General features: G+C 45.0%; 1 protein-coding gene across 2 annotated transcripts in view; it reads right to left on the reverse strand.

The window, feature by feature from the left end:
* KMT2B (lysine methyltransferase 2B) overlaps positions 1-12,242 on the reverse strand; it is a 105,032-nt gene that overhangs the window by 57,238 nt on the left and 35,552 nt on the right. For both annotated transcript variants that reach the window (XM_068241870.1, XM_068241869.1), the window contains exons 4-5: positions 5,544-5,609; positions 5,280-5,445 (exon numbers count right to left, since the gene is read on the reverse strand). In XM_068241870.1, the coding sequence (XP_068097971.1) occupies positions 5,280-5,445; positions 5,544-5,609 (232 nt within the window). The remainder of the gene's footprint in view (positions 1-5,279; positions 5,446-5,543; positions 5,610-12,242) is intronic.

Raw genomic sequence — 12,242 nt, forward strand, 5'->3', positions numbered from 1 at the left:
AGCCATGCACGAGTGGCTCTGTGCTACTATGCAGGGCATATTGCACACCTGCGCAGCCATGCTCGCACACGGAGAAGAGTGGGGCCTCAAGCACAGTATTCCACTTGTAAATTGTTGAAGTTAAAATACATAGTCGCAGATGAGCCTAATTTTTCTGCACAAAAAAATGTGCTGAAAAGTTATCCCCTCGGCTTATATGCGAGTCAGTGGAGCATAAACAGATGGTGGAGCAGGTTTTTTTGTGCAGAAGAGCACAGGTATCATGAATTTGTGATCCTGTTCTTGCCAGCTGGCTCCTTGCTGTGTCCGGCCCCCCATCCCCTGCAACATGGTGTGCAGAGTGCGCTGCTCAATGCTACCTGCGTCCCCTGGCTTGTGGAGCGGTACAATGATCGGAAATTCTTCCTGTGTGGCAATCGCTGTGCCTCATATCTATGACGCCATCTACGGACATCTTGAGACACAGTTGTATTATCCTTTGGGCTCATTCTACTATGGTAAAGAAGGGTAACTTGTACTGGGGGGCACATATGGCTGTGGAGGGGCAATACTGGGGAGGAGGCTTATATAAGAGTCAATCACTTTTTCCTGTTTTTTTGAGGGAAAAATGGGTACCTCTGCTTATATGCAGGTTGGCTTACATATGAGTTTATACGGTATTACATGATCATTTTTCCCCCAGAGTAAAATGTTCTGTAAATTACGGTTTCCGCTAGGTTGCCGTCACTTGCAGTAGATAGGAGCAATCTGACAGAATTTGGACTAGTCCATCTCGTCATGGGGGATTCTCGGTATTTCCTTTGTTCTTTACAAAAGCAATCCCTGGAAAGGATCTATACAAAGATGCTGACCAGTCTTCCTAATCGCTTACACACTATTTTGGCAATTGGACTGAACACTTGTCATTCAGTAAGTGCTTTTGGTAAGTAAAGAAATATCAGAGAATCCTTCATGAGTCCAAATCAGAGCCATCAGATTATCACTACCTACTGTAAGCGACAGCAACATAGCAAAAAAAACTAACTTATAATGCATTTTACTCAGAGAAATCTAAATATATATATATTTGTTTTATTATTGTTTTTGCAATAGTTGTCCTTTAATGTTAAATATATTCCTGGGCTTGCAGTGGAGGATCAGAGGGCCATAAGAAGACTGTAAACCCTCTGGAACATTGTGGACGTCCCCCAACTGAGGTTTGCATCTAACTAATTTTTTTTTGAGACCACAGGTACTCTAAGTCGCCGCTAGTGACTGTCAGAGAGTTGCGAAAAATTTCAGGTTGAGGCAAACTTTACGGAACTGCAAAGAAAAGATATGTACCCCTATATTTAAATAATAAAAATGGAGCAAAGAAGCAGCAACGTTATGCGGTACAAACAACTTTATTTAGGCCAACAAGAAAAAAAAATTAAAAACAAGGCTGGACCGCCCCGAGTCATGAAATCCCTAACACAATATAGTGTTTCAAAGCTCAGCATTAATACATATGATGGTTGGATATAAAAATGGCATAAATGAATTAGAAAAACGAATGTAACCAATGTACCATTGTCTGATAAGGTCCTAAAATACCGTATATCCTCAAATATATAAGGCGACCTCATATTAGTCGACTCCAATATGTGACCCTCTTAAAGAGACACTGAAGCGAAAAAAAAACTATGATATTATGATTTGTATGTGTGGTACAGCTAAGAAATAAAACATTAAGATCAGATGCATCAGTCTAATAGTTTCCAGTACAGGAAGAGTTAAGAAACTCCAGTTGTTATCTCTATACAAAAAAGCCATTATCTCTACGACTTTTAAAGTCGTGGAGAGGGCTGTTTTCTGACTTTTATTATCTCAACTGTTAGTTAACTATTTACTTTTCCTCTGGCAGAGGAGAGGTCATTAGTTCACAGACTGCTCTGAAAGAATCATTTTGAATGCTGAGTGTTGTGTAATCTGCACATATTATAGAATGATGCAATGTTAGAAAAAACACTATATACCTGAAAATAAAAATATGAGAATATTTTCTTTGCTGCTAATCTTCTAGTAATTATTCATAGTACACAACCAATTCATTATATCATATATTTTTTTTCGCTTCAGTGTCTCTTTAAGCTAGAATTTTGCTCTGACTCAGGTATAAGTCTACCCAGCAATGTTAGTGGCTGCACTTGGGGATCAGGAAGGGTTAATGACAGCACTGCATACAGTATTGCAGCCATTAACTCCTCCTGTCCCTTAGTACAGCCAATACCTCCTCCAGGCCCCCGAGTGCAGCAATTATTTACTCCCTTTCCTGCAGCCAGTATTTCCCCCTTCGCCTCTAAATTGTTGTGGCCAGGACTGTCACACCGGTGTTTTCTTGGCATTTCCTTTATCAAAAAAGTATCATCTACCGCTGGGTAAATTGCTGCATATCGGAATGTCACTTATAGTACACACATTACTCAGTGTTGCCTGTGACTCATGTATAAGTCGACTCCACCACATCATATAATCATGACCATCTCTCCCTATCCTGGTGGTTCCATTAGCTGTCGCCTGGAGCTGGTAAGATAAAATGTACACCATTGTTGACCCTTGTTGTGGGGACATCGCTGGCTGGATGCAACTGGGACTGGACTGAGAGCTATTTGTGAATTGTCATTTGCCTTAGACTAGTTACACACCAGGACGTTGCCTTTAGGGGACGTTATAGGGCACATAACGTGCCCCTAACGCAACGCCTGGTGCTCTCTGGTGTGGATGTCGGAGTGAGCCGCGTTGTGCAGCTCACTCTGGCGTCTGTGATGCCGTGATGCGTACTCTTGGACGCATGCGGCATCACATGGTCCCGCCCGGCCAATCGCCGCACAGAGCGGCCGCTCCAGGAAGTAAACACTGCACGTCACTGAGTGCAGTGAATATTAATTAGCCATGTGCCCGGCCGCTCTCCCCTTGCATAACCCACTACCTGCTTACTAATCTCATTGCCTGTTTGAACTGTTTTCTGCACACTGATGTGCTTAGGACTTGAAAACTGCCTAACATGAGGATTGCCTCTGGAGAGGAGTTGGTATACAACATCAGGGCACTATATTGGCAATCTTGAGGGCCAAGCACGTCATTAACTGTTCCCAGCGATCCTCACTGCCTGTTAATCAGTAGATACGTCTAAATCTGAAACCATCAGACTGTTTCAATTTAGTTTAGAAGCTGGCGTATGAGTGTCAGTGTGCATGAAGGTGTGAATGGATGAGTCATGACGGGGTGGCCATCCCATGTACTTTTTTAATCTGTTTTTATATGTTGTCAGTTACCAATAAAATTTGATACTGCTTTTTCACATTTATATCGCTCTGGGTGAATTAATCTGGACTATATTCTTACGGAATGTATGTTCCACTATTTACATTTTCCACTGCCATTTTGATTGTTACATCATATAATCACATGAAAAGAAAAAATTTATATATAAATTGATGTGGCATAGGATCATAATCTGACCACATAAATGACGTACATTGATAGTATCTTATAAAAATATTATAAAGCTATATAACCAAAACGAATACCCTGCTGTACAATCTCTGTAAACAATTGACTGTCTTTAACCACTTGATGACCCACCCTTTACCCCCCCTTAAAGGGAAGGTTCAGGGAGGGTGGGGAAAAAATAAAAATCAATTTCCACTTACCTGGGGCTTCCTCCAGCCCGTGGCAGGCAGGAGGTGCCCTCGCCGCCGCTCCGCAGGCTCCCGGTGGCCGACCCGACCTGGCCAGGCCGGCTGCCAGGTCGGGCTCTTCTGCGCTCCAAGTCCTTGTACTTCTGCGTCCCACGCCGGCGCTCTGACGTCATCGGACGTCCGCCGGGCTGTACTGCGCATGCGCAGTAGTTCTGCGCCTGCGCAGTAGAGCCCGGAGGACGTCCGATGACGTCAGAGCGCCGGCGTGGGACGCAGAAGTTCCGGGCCTTGGAGCGCAGAAGAGCCCGACCTGGCAAGGTCGGGTCGGCCACCGGGAGCCTGCGGAGCGGCGGCGAGGGCACCTCCTGCCTGCCACGGGCTGGAGGAAGCCCCAGGTAAGTGGAAATTGATTTTTATTTTTTCCCCACCCTCCCTGAACCTTCCCTTTAAGGACCAGCGCTGTTTGTTGTGATCTGTGCTGGGTGGGCTCTGCAGCCCCCAGCACAGATCAGGGTGCACGCAGAGCGATCAGATCGCCCCCTTTTTTCCCCACTAGGAGGAGGATGTGCAGGGGGCAGGGGTCTGATCGCTCCTGCGTGCAGGCTAGTTGCGGGGGGGGGCACCTCAAAGCCCCCCTCCACAGCGACATTCACCCCCCTCCCTCTCCTACCTCTCCCCCCGGTAATCCGGGCTGCACAGGACGCTATCCGTCCTGTGCAGCCAGTGACAGGCTGTCCCCTGTCACATGGCGGCGATCCCCGGCTGCTGATTGGCCTATGATCGCCGATCTGCCGTACAAAGCAGCGCCGTACAATGTAAACAAAGCGGATTATTTCCGCTTGTGTTTACATTTAGCCTGCGAGCCGCCATCGGCGGCCCGCAGGCTATTCACGGAGCCCCCCGCCGTGAATTGACAGGAAGCAGCCGCTCGCGCGTGCGGTCGGCAAGTGGTTAAAGTGGATCCGAGATAATGTTTTACTCATTGCATAATTGTGTTCCTTTCATATAGTTTATAGGGCATTCCTCATGCCAAATACTTTTTTTGTTTTGTTTTAATACTCTAATTCCCTATAAACTAAACAAGCCTCACCCACAGCTCTTTTTGTGCCTTGGCACTATAGCAAGGGCTTATGGGAGCTCAGTCTGGGCAGGAGGAGGTTACTAGCCAGAGATTTCAGAGGCAGAGGGGAGGTAGGAGGAGAGGGGACTGAATTTACACACAGGCAAGCTGATAGCATCTCCAGCCCTCAGCCTTTGACAATGTGACAAACAGAACATGGCTGCCCTCATTGTATTACAGGAATAAATAATCATACACTATTGAAGCTGTGTAAACTATCTAAACTTTAGATAAGATCTATAGACACGTTACTTGTTATAGTTAGTTTTTCATCTCGCATCCGCTTTAAAGTGCATAATAACAACATAATAGCAAGTATTGCAATAATTCAGCATAAAATGCAATAGATGCAGTGAAGCCGCATAAAATGCATGGAAAATAGTGAATAAAGACAACAAGCTCTTGTAGGGATATCCAAAGTGCAAATAAAAGTGAAGCAAACTTTATGTTGATTTTATTCAAATTCATGCAACTTTTTGTTTCCAGACATTGCTCACCTTCCTCAGGTGCTGCCACAGGGCTGGCTGTCTCCCGCTCACACAAGGGCAGTGCGCTGAGCCTGGGGATGTCCTCTGGAATCATGGCACGCGGCTGGCCCAGGGCTACAGAAGGGTGGCGACACACGTGTTTGATGCGGGGTCCTTGCACGGGGGAATCCTGACCCTTATGAACATAAGAGGAAACAAATGTACATTTAAAAAGTCGCCTTACCGCTGTATTGGGTGCACCAGGCTCCCTCTGCTGTCAGTGTAGATTATTACCTGCACAGATGGGGATCTGGGACCGTTTTCTTGAGATGAAGCCATGTCCTTTGAAGAATTTGCACCCTGTAAAATGAAAACAAACGTAAGTATACCTGTCACAAGACCACCATTAAAAAGCAGCCTCCTGCCTCTACTACCCACCCCTCCACGGGACAGTGCTCCGCGGGGCAGCGCACGCAGCCTCCCGTCCCCTCTGCGGGGCAGCGCACGCAGCCTCCCGTCCCCTCTGCGGGGCAGCGCACGCAGCCTCCCGTCCCCTCTGCGGGGCAGCGCACGCACCCTCCCGTCCCCTCTGCGGGGCAGCGCACGCACCCTCCTGTCCCCTCTGCGGGGCAGCGCACGCACCCTCCCGTCCCCTCTGCGGGGCAGCGCACGCACCCTCCTGTCCCCTCTGCGGGGCAGCGCACGCACCCTCCTGTCCTCTCTACAGGACAGCCCATGCCATCTTCCTCCTCTCTATAGGACAGCCCATGCAGCCTCCTGCTCTCTATAGGACAGCCCATGCAGCCTCCTGCTCTCTATAGGACAGCCCATACAGCCTCCCGCCTCTATTGGAAAGCCCACGCAGCCTCCTGCCTCTCTACAGAACAGTGCACACAGCCTCCTGCCTCTGCTACCTCTCTGTAGCACAGCACAAGCCACTTTCAGCACCCTCCTGCCCCCCCCCCCCCCCCCAACCAGCCAGTACAAGCTGTGCACATGACTATGAAAAGGCTGCTGAGAAAGCCTGCATTTTAGCCAACAAAAGTGAATGCCTGTATGGTAGTTATCGCTCATCACACACTATTGGGGGGCAATCAGAAAACTATTGGGAACGATCAATTTACTGCCTGGTTCCGCTAGATTTTGATTGTATTTTGGCAAATATCCTTTTGCGAGTCGATAAAACAAGTCAGAGAAAATGTAATGATTGATGAAGTACTCAAGCTATGCCAATGTGTAAATCCCATCACCCACTCACTGATTCATAATTTAAGTTTGATCCTTATTCTGTCAACTGAAACCAGGCCCTAGTTTTCAATCACATTTTGTTACACAGGTTATTGACCATCAGACTGAAAAGCCTATAAAAAAAAAAAAACATACAGCCCTAGTTAATTAAAGCGGACCTGAACCCAGAACTTCCTCTCTGAGCTTAGGGCCCATTCACACTAGGGCGATTAGCGGGTGATTCCCTGCTTTTTAAAGAACTAGCCCAATTGTAACCCTATGGCAGTGATCTCACTGCCGCCAATCGCGGTCATTTCGCATTTAACGGCAGTTGCAAAACACATTGCCTGCATGGCTGATCCTGCTGTTGCACAAGTTCTTGGCGTGATAAATACTATTCCCCCTCCAGGCCGCCATGGATAGTGGGGAATTAAATAATTCGGCTTCCCTTCAGCTCCGACGGCGCCGAAGTTCCTCCATGTGAGCTGCTATAGCCGTAATTCCTATTTCGGCCTATGGTGGCGCCGGCTGCGCCCAAGTCTCCTGCACCGGATCAACAGTGTTCCGGCCTGCAGGGACCGTGAGGAGAACCAGAATGCACTATAGCAGGGGTCCCCAAACACTTTTTTTGGCCCGGGGACCACTTCCCAGTCTAAACATTTCTCTAAGGGGTGTTTGTGGAAAGGTTTAAAGGGGGGGGGGGGGGGGGGGATTGGGGTATGGGGTGTTGCAAGCAAATTGGATTGGGCAGGGTGCAGGGCTATGGTGCGGGCGTATGGAAAACCATTGGGTCTCAAAGCAACCTGACACAGATGTTCCCCCAATGTTGGGTAGTCCAATTCCCAATTTAGTTGGCTAGATGTACTCCCAGTGTAATGAAGTCCCCTCCCAAGGATATACAGGATCTTCTCAAAAAATTAGCATATTGTGATAAAGTTCATTATTTTCTGTAATGTACTGATAAACATTAGCCTTTTATATATTTTAGATTCATTACACACAACTGAAGTAGTTCAAGACTTTTATTGTTTTAATATTGATGATTTTGGCATACAGCTCATGAAAACCCAAAATTCCTTTCTCAAAAAATTAGCATATTTCATGTTTTTACAACAAAAAAAGTCAACCTTCAAATAATTATGTTCAGTTATGCACTCAATACTTGGTCGGGAATCCTTTTGCAGAAATGACTGCTTCAATGCGGCGTGGCATGGAGGCAATCAGCCTGTGGCACTGCTCAGGTGTTATGGAGGCCCAGGATGCTTCGATAGCGGTCTTAAGCTCATCCAGAGTGTTGGGTCTTGCGTCTCTCAACTTTCTCTTCACAATATCCCACAGATTCTCTATGGGGTTCAGGTCAGGAGAGTTGGCAGGCCAATTGAGCACAGTAATACCATGGTCAGTAAACCATTTACCAGTGGTTTTGGCACAGTGAGCAGGTGCCAGGTCGTGCTGAAAAATGAAATCTTCATCCCCATAAAGCTTTTCAGCAGATGGAAGCATGAACCCACTTTTGAAACAGAAACAGAGGCAGAGGCACCTGACCTGGGCTACAGAGAAGCAGCACTGGACTGTTGCTCAGTGGTCCAAAGTACTTTTTTCGGATGAAAGCAACTTTTACATGTCATTCGGAAATCAAGGTGCCAGAGTCTGGAGGAAGACTGGGGAGAGGGAAATGCCAAAATGCCTGAAGTCCAGTGTCAAGTACCCACAGTCAGTGATGGTCTGGGTGCCATGTCAGCTGCTGGTGTTGGTCCACTGTGTTTTATCAAGGGCAGGGTCAATGCAGCTAGCTATCAGGAGATTTTGGAGCACTTCATGCTTCCATCTGCGAAAAACTTTATGGAGATGAAGCTTTAATGTTTCAGCACGATCTGGCACCTGCTCACAGTGCCAAAACCACTGGTAAATGGTTTACTGATCATGGTATTACTGTGCTCAATTGGCCTGCCAACTCTCCTGACCTGAACCCCATAGAGAATCTGTGGGATATTGTGAAGATAAAGTTGAGAGACGCAAGACCCAACACTCTGGATGAGCTTAAGGCCGCTATCGAAGCATCCTGGGCCTCCATAACACCTGAGCAGTGCCACAGGCTGATTGCCTCCATGCAACGCCGCATTGAAGCAGTAATTTATGCAAAAGGATTCCTGACCAAGTATTGAGTGCATAACTGAACATAATTATTTGAAGGTTGACTTTTTTTGTTGTAAAAATACTTTTCTTTTATTGGTCGGATGAAATATGCTAATTTTTTGAGATAGGAAATTTGGGTTTTCATGAGCTGTATGCCAAAATCATCAATATTAAAACAATAAAAGGCTGGAACTACTTCGGTTGTGTGTAATGAATCTAAAATATATGAAAGTCTTATGTTTATCAGTACATTACAGAAAATAATGAACTTTATCACAATATGCTAATTTTTTGAGAAGATCCTGTATAGCTAAATGTACTAAGCTACTGCTAAATGCTCATCTACCTACCAGCTTAGGTAGCTAGATTGCCCCCCATCTTCTGTAGCCCCCCTCCCAGGTTAGGTAGCTAGATGTGCCCTCAACTGCAGGTCTGGCATAGTTATAGTTACATAGTTATTTGGGTTGAAAAAAAAGACATACATCCATAGAGTTCAACCAGAAAATAAGGTACAACACCAGCCTGCTTCCTCACATATGCCTGTTGATCCAGAGGAAGGCGAAAAACCCTTACAAGGCATGGTCCAATTAGCCCCAAAAGGGAAAAATTCCTTCCCGACTCCAGATGGCAATCAGATAAAATCCCTGAAACAACATCACTGGGCATTACCTAGTAATTGTAGCCATGTATGTCTTTCAACGCAAGGAAAGCATCTAAGCCCCCTTTAAATGCAGGTACAGAGTTTGCCATAACGACTTCCTGTGGCAATGCATTCCACATCTTAATCACTCTTACTGTAAAGAACCCTTTCCTAAATAAATGGCTAAAACGTTTTTCCTCCATGCGCAGATCATGTCCTCTAGTCCTTTGAGAAGGCCTAGGGACAAAAAGCTCATCTACCAAGCTATTATATTGCCCTCTGATGTATTTATACATGTTAATTAGATCCCCTCTATTGGTCCCCATACACGGTACAATAACAACGTTCGATTTTCCCGTTTATTCAACCAAAATGATCGAATTGAATTAGTCAAAAATAATTTTTTTTTCCAAACAAAAATGAACGTTTATCCCGTATTCCTAATGAAAATCTTATCGGACATGTTGGAAAAATCTTAATACTCGATCAAACGGAATAACCAAACTAAATAATCTAATCGAAAGAAAATGAAAGAATTGTACTATGTATGAGCACCATAAGGAGTCTTTTCTCCAGACTAAATAAACCCAGTTTATCTAACCTTTCTTGGTAAGTGAGACCTTCCATCCCACGCATTAATTTTGTTGCTCGTCTCTGCTCCTGCTCTAAAACTGCAATATTTTTCCTGTAATGTGGTGCCCAGAACTGAATTCCATATTCCAGATGTGGCCTTACTAAAGAGTTAAACAGGGGCAATATTATGCTAGCCTCTCGCATTTTTATTTCCCTTTTAATGCATCCCAAAATTTTGTTAGCTTTAGCTGCAGCGGCTTGGCATTGAGTACGATTATTTAAAGGGGAACTGAAGAGAGAGGTATATGGAGGCTGTCATGTTTATTTCCTTTTAGACAATACCAGTTGCCTGGCAGCCCTGCTGATCCTCTGCCTCTAATACTATTAGCCATAGCCCCTGAACAAGCATGCAGCAGATCAGGTGTTTCAGTGGTTCAGACTTATAAGTCTGATCTGACAAGACTAGCTGCATGCTTGTTTCTGGTTTTAATCAGATACTACTGCAGAGAAATAGACCAGCAGGGCTGCCAGGCAACTGGTATTGATTAAAAGGAAATAAACATGACAGCCTCCATATACCTCTCTCTTCAGTTCCCCTTTAACTTGTTGTCGTTGAGTACTCCTAAGTCCTTCTCCAAGTTTGATGTCCCCATCTGTATTCAGTTTATTTTATATGGTGCTAGACCACTGAGACAACAAAAATGAAATATGTAAATGCATGCAACATTGAATTTCATCTGCCATGTATGTGCCCATATAGCCATCCTATCCAGATCCTGTTGCAATATGACACTATCTTCCTGAGAGTTGATGATTCTGCACAATGTTGTATCATCTGCAAAAATAGCAACATTGCTCACTACTGCATCCACTAGGTCATTAATAAATACATTGAAGAGCACTGGACCCAGTACTGACCCCTGTGGGACCCCACTGCTAACAGTCACCCATTTTGAATAAGATCCATTGACCACAACTCTGTTTCCTGCTCATTAGCCAGTTCCCTATCCATGCACACAGATTCCCCAGTCCTTGCATCCTCAACTTTTGCACCAGACTTTTGTGGGAAACAGTATCTAAGGCCTTTGCAAAGCCCAAGTACATCACCTGTACAGCATTCCCAATATTCACATTTCCGTTCACTACCTTATAAAAGCTGAGCATGTTAGTGAAACAGGACCTGTCTTTAGTAAACCCATGCGGATGTTAAGCTTACAGGTCTATAATTTCCTGGATCTGATTTTTTGCCCTTCTTAAATAACGGGAAAACTTGGGCTGTACGCCAATCTACCGAAACTCCGTCAGTTCAAAGAGAGTCACAAAACATAAGATAAGGGTGTTTATCAATAACTGAACTTAATTCCCTTATGACCAGAGGATTGTATGCCATCCGGGCCAGGTGCCTTGTCTATTATTACATTTATTTAGTCTTGCCTTTACTTCTTCCTGCATTAAGTATTTAATATTACAATTGGAAGATTGAGACTCTTCTGTATCTGTAATTTGCAGACAAAAGCAAAGAAAGCATTTACTAACTCCGCCTACAGAGCATCTTCTAGTTTCTTTCAGTAGAGCAGCATGCAGCAGAGTTTTTCAGCATCAAGCCATTCAGAGGAAGCACAACTGATGTTATAATGAAAGAACAGCGCCACCTACGTCTGCATGCTGCTCTGCTGGAAAAAAAAAAATATAGAAGAGGCTGGGCCCGCGGGGTTGGGGACCCCTGCTCTATAGGACCCAGAATCTTCCTTCTCCATGCCGACGATTGCATATTTCGCTAATAATTCTCACACATCCAAAGTACACAATCAAAGGGATTCTGTGTTGAGTCCAAAAATGCATGCAGAAGTGCGTAAATGTGCCCATCAGATCTTAAGAGTTTCAAGAGGCGCTACCCCAGGGTCACGAAAGTCCACCCCCTTTAGCCTTTTAGGCATTACTATTGGTTCTCGAATATAACAGATGGCTTTGCCAACCAATAAGCAAACTCAGGAGCCTAATCCTCCTATCCCTAGGAGATGAACCCAAACTTTTCACCGTAGGGAACATCTAAGTATCTCCATAAACGATTTTCAGCTCTCCTATATAATAAAATCAATTCATTTATAGAACATCTGTAAAAATACAGCAAGGAACATGGCAGCACAGGAGCTGACATGTTTCCGACCCTACTGGGTGAGGCCTTAGTCATAGCTAAAATGATGCAGCGAAACCAGCATTTAAATAACCATAGCCCCTCCCCTCACTCAAACAATGGGTGTGATCTTAATCTTAGCCACTTCGCATCCAGACCTTGTTTACCCCTTATGGACCAGAGAGGTCTTTACATTTTAGCCATGTCCCTATTTCATCAGCAATAACTTTACCCCTACTTATGACACCTAAAAGAAACATATATTGGTTTTTTTTTCCCCAAG

This window comes from Hyperolius riggenbachi, chromosome 6 (genome assembly GCF_040937935.1).
Source record: "Hyperolius riggenbachi isolate aHypRig1 chromosome 6, aHypRig1.pri, whole genome shotgun sequence".
NCBI lineage: Eukaryota > Metazoa > Chordata > Amphibia > Anura > Hyperoliidae > Hyperolius > Hyperolius riggenbachi.